The sequence below is a fragment of the Sinocyclocheilus rhinocerous genome, unplaced genomic scaffold (genome assembly GCF_001515625.1).
Source record: "Sinocyclocheilus rhinocerous isolate Xijiao unplaced genomic scaffold, SAMN03320098_v1.1 scaffold3094, whole genome shotgun sequence".
In the NCBI taxonomy this organism is placed as follows: domain Eukaryota; kingdom Metazoa; phylum Chordata; class Actinopteri; order Cypriniformes; family Cyprinidae; genus Sinocyclocheilus; species Sinocyclocheilus rhinocerous.
Genome location: NW_015642077.1, coordinates 92,641 through 101,325, shown reverse-complemented (window position 1 = coordinate 101,325; position 8,685 = coordinate 92,641). Strand labels below are relative to the sequence as shown.

Here is an 8,685-nt window from a genome sequence, read left to right as displayed (position 1 = left end):
AAAAAAAATAAAAAAAGGAAAATAAATAGTGGTAATTGTAAAAAAAAAAAAAAAAAAGGAAAAAAAACAACAACATGTAAACAAACAAAAAAAAACAATAATTTTGAATAAATAAAGATATATAAATGTCAATGTCTCTCTCCTTCTCCCTTCCTCTCTCTCTCTCTCTCTCTCTTAAATTATATCACAGTGGTCATTTGTCTCTTTGTCCCCAACTTCAGATTCAGTATCAGTTCAAAACGTTGTTCCAGAATGTCCCAGCATTCCATACGGCGAGAGAGTGGACTGCTTCCCACATCCCGACGCTTCCGAGGTAAGCCGCAGTAGATATGGCCTGCATTCCATACAAACTCCCAACATGCTTTGCTAAATTGTACTGCGCGTCCTTACAGCAAAAATGCTTGGAAAGAGCTTGCTGCTGGAGCCCTGTGGATGAGGCTAACGTTCCCTGGTGCTTCTTCTCCAAAAACCACGGCTACAGCGTGGTCAGCGAAAGCCAGCCTGACAGCACACGTGAGTTCAGTCTGAACCTAGAATCTAAAAAAATTACAAATCTTCTTTCCATTGTAAAAGTTTATATTTGACCATGTAGCACAGAGGTGTCCTGGAGGGCCAAGTGTCCTGCACAGTTTAGCTCCAACTTGCCTCAACACACCTGCCTGGAAGTTTCTAGTATGTCTTGTAATACCTTGATTATCTGCTTCAGGTGTGTTTAATTGGAGGTTTAGCTAAACTTTGCAGGACAGTGGCCCTCCAGGAGCAGAATTGGACACCCCTGATCTAGCTATTAGAGACCTCATGGAAAACGTTTGTTTTGCTGTAGATATTGAGGCCAGGCTGACAAGAATGGATGCTCCATCTCTATTTGGAGCTGACATTAAAGAGTTGATCTTCTACGCTGAAATGCAGACTGAAAACCGTCTTCGATTTAAGGTTTGTTTAAAAACTGACACAAATAGCAGAGGCATCGTGTCAATGCGAACACGTCTATAATGGCGTGCAATGTTCTTTTTGTCTTCCAGATCACAGATGCAAACCAAGCCAGGTTTGAGGTTCCTCACGAGCATGTACAAGCGCCTTCCAGCCCTCCCACCGGACCCCTCAAATATAGACTGGAGCTGATCCAGAAACCCTTTGGACTGAAAGTTTGGAGAACATCTCCTGAAAAACTCCTGTGAGACGCTGATTTCTTATGGATGTTGTTTGTATTAAAACAGCTCTCAATAGAATAACTACCCAGTGAGAAATATACCTTATTTCCAAAGAATACAACGATTTGCCACATTATGAAGAAAATGCTGTTTAAACTGTTGTTTTTCCTCAAGTCATTTCCCTTTACATGACCGTAGTCAGGTCCGTACAGTATGTGTGTTGCAAAACAATTTAGTAATCTTTTATCTGATAAAAAGCCTGACCCAAAAGCCTAATAATAATGCTTTTAATAGTGAATTGATGTCATAAGGAATGTATCTATATAATATGCTCATTAATCTCATCTGTAGTGAGGTTATTTTTAAAATGAGACGATGCATGTGTTACAGAACGTTTCTTAGCTATCAGTTTAGCTGTGGCTTCACAAATAGGAAGATGATCTTTTTGATGAGCCGTCTATCAGTATTCATCCTTTATTCATGTGGTTTGGGTGTGCATTTTCACTGTTTTTGGACCCCTCTATATTTGAGGACATGCTTGAAGGGTCAATGGATATGTTCTTGACAGGCTTAATGACAACATCCCTTCCTCTCTTGCTCTGTCAGGTTTGACACAACCATTGGGCCGCTGGTTTTTGCGGATCAGTACCTTCAACTCTCGGCTAAACTCTCCTCTCACAATATTTATGGACTCGGAGAACACGTCCATCAGACCTTCCGCCATGACACCGACTGGAGGACCTGGCCTATCTTCACAAGAGATTCTTTTCCCAATGGCGTGAGTCATAACATTCAGATCATTTGCACAAACATTTGTACTATTCCAAAGCAGTATGACAGTGAAATACAAAGTTTTAGGTACGTTTTTAAAGAATATCTTGGCCAAAAGCATCATAAAAGAAGTCATTTGACTGAAATTCAAGTCATTATTCACTGATAGTTGGCAAAACCGGATCACTGAGTCAGTGCGTCGAACTCAAGAACTGGATCAGTCTGATTTATGAATGAATCGATTAGAACAACTCACTGATTAGCGCTACTTTTCTGAGGAGATCTAGGGTGGATTTCAACATTTTCAGTGAATAATCAACTAAATTGAAAAGTTTGTAGACAAATTTTGATATTGGCTTGACAAAGTTTAAAGGTTTCATAAGCTTTAAATATAATGAAGTGTAAAGAGAAAGGAATAAACAATGCTAGCATGAATTAACATGTTTTTGCCATAGACCGTAAAAAATATGGACGTAGTGGTCGTGACATCACCCGTAGGTTTCTGAAGAGCGTATTTGAAGCCTAAAGTGCGGTCAAGTTGGCCGTTGCGCATCACTCCCGGATAACTGAAAATGGGCAAAGAGGCGGGACGTGGGTGGAGCTAACAGACAACAGACAACTAATGACTAATGACCTTGACAACAGCGGGAATCCACATGTCACTCAAAGTGGCCACGCCCTTAGTTATGCAGAACTTCAAGGCTTAATATAATTTTAATGAATGAGTTAAAGAAATAAATAGATTCGCCCCCCTCACAGTTGTCATGAAGGGCAAAATTAGCTGTATAGAACAAAACCACAATTTGTACCAGGCTGTAAACATGTATTTTTTTCTGCTGTGAAGTTGGGCATTTTAACATGTGGCTCAATTAGATTCTGCTCTCTTTTGGAGCCTGTCCCTAGAGGCCAGTCGATGAATTGCAGTTTAAATCACTTCTGTATTGGCTTCAAGAGAAACTGGAGGAGGTTTCTGCTTCGTTTTTGCACATTGCGTTGCCCTTGTTGTCCACCAGAGGGCACCTGCACTATTGCTCATTGCCATTCCATTAAAGACAGTGTTTCATCATCACTGATTGTCTACAGGTGTTACTCATTAGCCTCATTAGCTCTGTCTATAAAAGCCTGGTTCACGCTGACATTCACTGTGAGCTTTTGTAGTTTGTTATGCTGCATCTCTGAGACTTATTCCTGGTTTCTTTTATCTTGGTTTTTGGATTCTCTGCCTGATTACCTGATTAAGTCTTTGAGCACTTCGTAACAGCTAGCATGAACTAGCACGTATTAATAGGTTGCTAGCACAAATTAGCATGTTTTACCACATTGTTAGCATGATTTAACACTCTGCTAGCATGTTTTAGCACACATTGTTAACATGAATAACATGTTGCTAACATGTTTTATCTTGTTGCTTCCATTAATTAGTATTTTGCCAGCATCTTTTGCATTGTTAAAAGGATGTAGTGCTCTTAACATGAATAATCATGTTTTTGCATTTTGCTAACATGAATAGCATGTTGCTACATGTTTTACCACATTGGTAATATGATCTAGCACTTTGCTAACATGAATTAGCATGTCGATAGCATGGTTTAACATGAATCACCATGTTGTTAACATGATTTATATCCATATTGGATAGTAATCCAAGATGGCGGCGCGGTTGGACGCAGTGGCTACTCCGGGTCCCAAAAACTGTGTTTTTATGTCTGTTAGTCTCGTTTCCTCGTCTTCAAACAGTCTCACCTTATCGCAAAATTATCAGATAAACACTCGGATACACATCTATGTTACTAGTGGGTTACTGTGATCTTCTTTTTCCGTTAGTAATTCCGGAATTCCGTTAGTAATTCAGTTAGAAGGATGTAGTAACACTTGAGTCATTACTATCCAAAACCTTACATATATCTCAAAATAGCTTACAATGACGTCAGTCAATATTAGGGAGTTATCATGCTTTTCACTTTAGAATACTGATCCAAATAATTTGTAGTTCCTTTAGAAGAATTTGGTAATACTTGAGTCATTACTAGTGGGTTACCATGATCTTCACTTTAGAATTAATTATACATTATGCATAATTCACATTAATTACAAACCTGTATAGTAGCTCTTAGTAGATCTCCGGGATATATGGGGGGAAAAAAGTAGTTACTGATTAGCTAATAGTGAACTACCACTTTCAACTGAGCTCTATTACTTACTCAATCATTAATCAGAGTTTCTTGTTAGTTAATAGTAGTAACTAGAATGTTATTAGTGCATTAGTCGTTTATTCCTATGTAGTTATTAGTTAACGACAGAACAGTATTCTAAAGTGTTACTGGCTTCTCTCCTGTGTGAATTATCATGTGGCTTTTAAGGATTGTTTTTTGAATGAAACTCTTTCCACACAGTTTGCAGGTGAAAGGCTTCTCTCCTGTGTGAATTGTCATGTGGGCATTGAGAGAGTGTTTATGTGGAAAACTCCTTCCACATTGAGGGCATGTATAAAGCTTCTCTTCAGTGTGAATTATCATGTGCCTTTGAAGGCTTGTTTTTCGATTGAAACTATTTCCACACAGTTTGCAGGTGTATGCAGTGTTGCCAATTTAGCAATTTTGTTGCTAGATTTAGCAACTTTTCAGATTACCCTAGCAACTTTTTCTTCCAAAAGCACCTAGCAACAAATTTAGCTTTTTTTTTTTTTTGTGGCAACTTTTAGCAACTTTTTATAAGTTATTCAAATGATAAAAAGGCACAAATTTTCCATCTAAATTACACAAAAAGAGGAAAACCAAAGATGCCTAGTAGTACACACATCACGTGACTTAAGTTAAATGCTATTTGCAATTGTTCAACAATAATTCAACGGATCTGCATGCTTTCTAATTGCTCTCGCGGTGCTTTGATGTCAAACACTGATCGAACTGCGCAGCGCCGCTTCAAGACGAACACACCTATTGTGATACACCTTTTTAGTAGCTTGTACCTGTGATTGTTGTTCAGTTAGTACACTATAAGAAAAATATCTAGAAAAATGGAAAGGGTACTAGTAATTTTCCAGGACATTATCCATTATCCATTATCCGTTGTAACTCTATAACCCGAAAACACAAAATACAATGCGTAATTTAAAATACAGGTAAAAAAAAACCTGTGAAAAATCATATTAACATAGTAGACTATTTTTACAGGCTTTTCTTAGAGTGTAGCATACAAACTAACTACTAATACACTGCTTAAAAGTATAATTGTTCAGAGCGTGTAGTTTTACAAGTTTACTAGCTAGTAAAAAAAAAACTTAAATTGTAATTGTTTAAAAATGTGTAAGTGTTCAATAATTCAATGTTGTATTTAAAAATACAGTTATTCATATTTTCATATTATTATATAAGGCATTTATATTATTTCACAAACAATTTTTTTTAACAAATTAAAATTAACGTATACAAAATATATTTTTTGCTGAGATTTGATGCAGTGACACAGTTTTGCATCATGTCCTCCAACCTATACACCCGAATAGGTCGTTTGTAATTTTTCTGAAATACGACCCATAGGAGCGTTTACTACAGTTGCGCCCCTATAGTTAACAGGACACTTTCGTTTTAATGCATTGTATCATTTTATCTGTGTCATAATTCGGGTTTCGTGTAGCTCAATTGGTAGAGCATTGCGTTATACAATGATATGCAATCATGTGATCATGCGATGTGGGTTCGATCCCAGAGAACGCATATGCTCATAAAGTGAATATGCGCTATAAACCACTTTCCAACGTGTCTGTCAAATGCATAAATATAAACGAGTTTTGCTAAACCTCTGTAAGGGGTAGGTTTAGGGTTGGGGTAGGTGTAGGCGTTAGGAATTGTGATTTTATGGCGAGATTTTGCGTCACTTCCAGACGTAGCTGTATCCCAAATGAACTTGCATTTTGATTGGAAACATTGGTCATACGTCATTTCATGACGACAGACGTAACATGATGCTGTCATTATTTTTATGCCAGCTAGAGGGCGCTTAACTTTAAAATGTAAATATAGGTCGTAATAAGGTGCTTGCAAAAACGGCTATAGGGTCATTTTTTGGAGGAGGACAGTCTCCAATTTTGCGTCGTGATAATGTGATGACGTCATCGCGCAATGACATCACAACGTCATTTAGCAACTTTTAGCAACAAATTGACCTTCCTTTAGCAACATCCCATAAAAATGAGTTGGCAACACTGGGTGTATGGCTTCTTTCCAGTGTGAATCATCATGTGCCTTTGAAGGCTTGTTTTTCGATTGAAACTATTTCCACACAGTTTGCAGGTGAAAGGCTTCTCTCCAGTGTGAACCCTCATGTGGGCTTTAAGGTTTCCTTGGTGATCGAAACTCTTTCCACACCGTTGGCAGTTGAAATGACTTCTAGTTTCAGTCTTTTGAGCTCTTTTATGTGAGCAAATCTTTTCAGTCTGTGAGCAACTAGATGATTTTTGTCCAGTCATGAAATCATGATATTTCTAACACTGATCTTTGTCTTGCATTTCATTAAGTTCTTCATGCTCCTCTTTCAGCGCCATCAGGTCTAGGGCGAAAAGAGACAAATACAAGTTAACCCTTGTTTAAATGCAACAATGTAGAACAGAAAGCAACAATGGCCCAAATCTGCTATTCATGTCTAAAACAGGACTGTCAAACTCTTGTGGAGGGTCACAGTCCTGTAGAATTTAGATGCAACCAGCTCCAAACTTTAGTTTTCAAGTAATGAAGACCTTGATTCAGGTGTGTTCAATTAGAGTTGGAGCTAAACTCTGTGGCCCTCCTTTAGGGTTTATTATATGCCTTCACTTTGAAACTGCACTTTTTTAAACCTTTCATTTTATTTCCTGGTATTTTACATTATTTCCGAATGCAGCAATAAAATGTGACTCGTACACGATCTTTAATTTAACATTTTATACTATTTTATTTATTAATTAATTTTATAGCATTTATTTTTTGCCAAACTAGTTTCAAAGGTTTTATATATTTACCACTATTTTAATTCATGTTTAAATGCATCGCTTCAGAACAACATTAAGTATAAATACCTTCACATTTTTGTGATTTTATTGCACTTCAGAAGGTATGTAAAGATTCACTCAACTCACGATGTGATACAATTCAGAATCAGAATCAGAATCAGAATGAGCTTTATTGCCAGGTATGTTTACACATATGAGGAATTTGTTTTCGTGACAGAAGTTTCCACAGTGTAACAGAATGACAGTGACAGAACAAAAAACACAGATAATAAAAAATAGAACAAGTAAATAAGGAATAAAAATATACAAATCGACAATTGTATGTACAGGTATATAACAATAGACAGTTGTATGTACAGGTATATTATGTGCAAATTGAAATGTAGACTGAGTATGTGTGTTAGATAAATAAGTGTATGAGTGAATAAATAGTGTGTGTTCCACCGTTATTGTCAATAATATTGATCACGATATTGATGTCATGATACGATTTTCTTATGACAAAATGCTGCACATTTCTTTGTCTAATTGAAATATGTCAAATAACAGTTTTTAAACAAACCCCAAATCAAATAAATAACACAAATGAACGAAGTCTCTTCGTATAAACAAGCTAAGGCTTTGTCTGTATTTAAAATATTTAAAATCAGAGGCAACCACTGCATTTTAATCACAATCCAAACAAAGTAGTTTTTAATATTGTATAATTTGTATAATTTTGAAATCTGAAGCAAAAACAGAACGGTCTGACTTTAATTTTGTGAAACTATACTAAATAAAACATGTGAATCCAAGATACTAAACAAAACATAGAAATCCAAGATGGTGGCGCGGTCGGTCGCAGCGGCTACTCCGGGTCCCAGAACCAGTGTTTTTATGTCTGTAAGTCTCGTTTCCTCGTCTTCGAACAGTCTCATCTTTCATCAGATTCATCAGATGAACACTCGGAAACACATCTATGTGTGTACAAACATCAGCTTTCTCCGGTGAAGCTACGAGGGCTATCCGCACAAAACGGCGACGCCGGCGATGTGAGAGGGGACAGAAGCGCGGCAAGCGTGGAGGCACACGAGCTAGGCTAAGGTCTTACTCCACTAGACCAGCGATTCCGTCACTCATGCTCTCAAACGTTCGCTCTCTGGAAAATAAACTGGACTTAATTCAACTCAGTCGGTCTACACAGCATGAGACAAGGGATTGTTGTGTGTTTGTTTTCCCTGAAACATGGCTAAACGACAACATCCTGGACTCCGCTATTCAGCTGCACGGGTTAACCTGCTACCGAGCGGACAGAGATACAGCACTGTCTGGTAAGACTCGCGGGGGTAGCTTGTGTGTGTACGTTAACAAAGAGTGGTGTAACCATGCTGTGGTAGTGACAAAACACTGTTCATCGCTGGTGGAGTTTATGTTTGTGAAGTGTCGACCGTTCTATCTGCCGCGGGAGTTCACGGCCATTGTTATTGTCGCAGTTTACATCCCCCCGTGTGCAAACGCCAAGGACGCGCTTCACGAGCTGTACAGCGCCATCAGCGAACAACAAACAAATAACCCCGACGGCTTTTTCATAATAGCCGGTGACTTCAACCACGCAAACTTAAAAGACAGTTTTGCCAAAGTTCTACCAACATGTGAAAAAAACAGGGGAAAAAACACACTGGACTTTGTTTACACAACAGAAAAGAACGCGTACAAGGCTGTACCCGGCCCCCACCTAGGGTACTCGGATCACATCTCTGTTATGCTAATTCCAGCATACAGACCACTTCTGAAACT

At 38.1% G+C, this 8,685-nt stretch overlaps 1 protein-coding gene across 1 annotated transcript in view; it reads left to right on the top strand.

Moving 5' to 3' along the window:
- LOC107755676 (sucrase-isomaltase, intestinal-like) overlaps positions 1–8,685 on the top strand; it is a 68,594-nt gene that overhangs the window by 18,151 nt on the left and 41,758 nt on the right. The window contains exons 3-7 of the mRNA XM_016572564.1: positions 222–313; positions 393–513; positions 824–933; positions 1,023–1,174; positions 1,758–1,929. Coding sequence (XP_016428050.1) covers positions 222–313; positions 393–513; positions 824–933; positions 1,023–1,174; positions 1,758–1,929 — 647 coding nt within the window. The remainder of the gene's footprint in view (positions 1–221; positions 314–392; positions 514–823; positions 934–1,022; positions 1,175–1,757; positions 1,930–8,685) is intronic.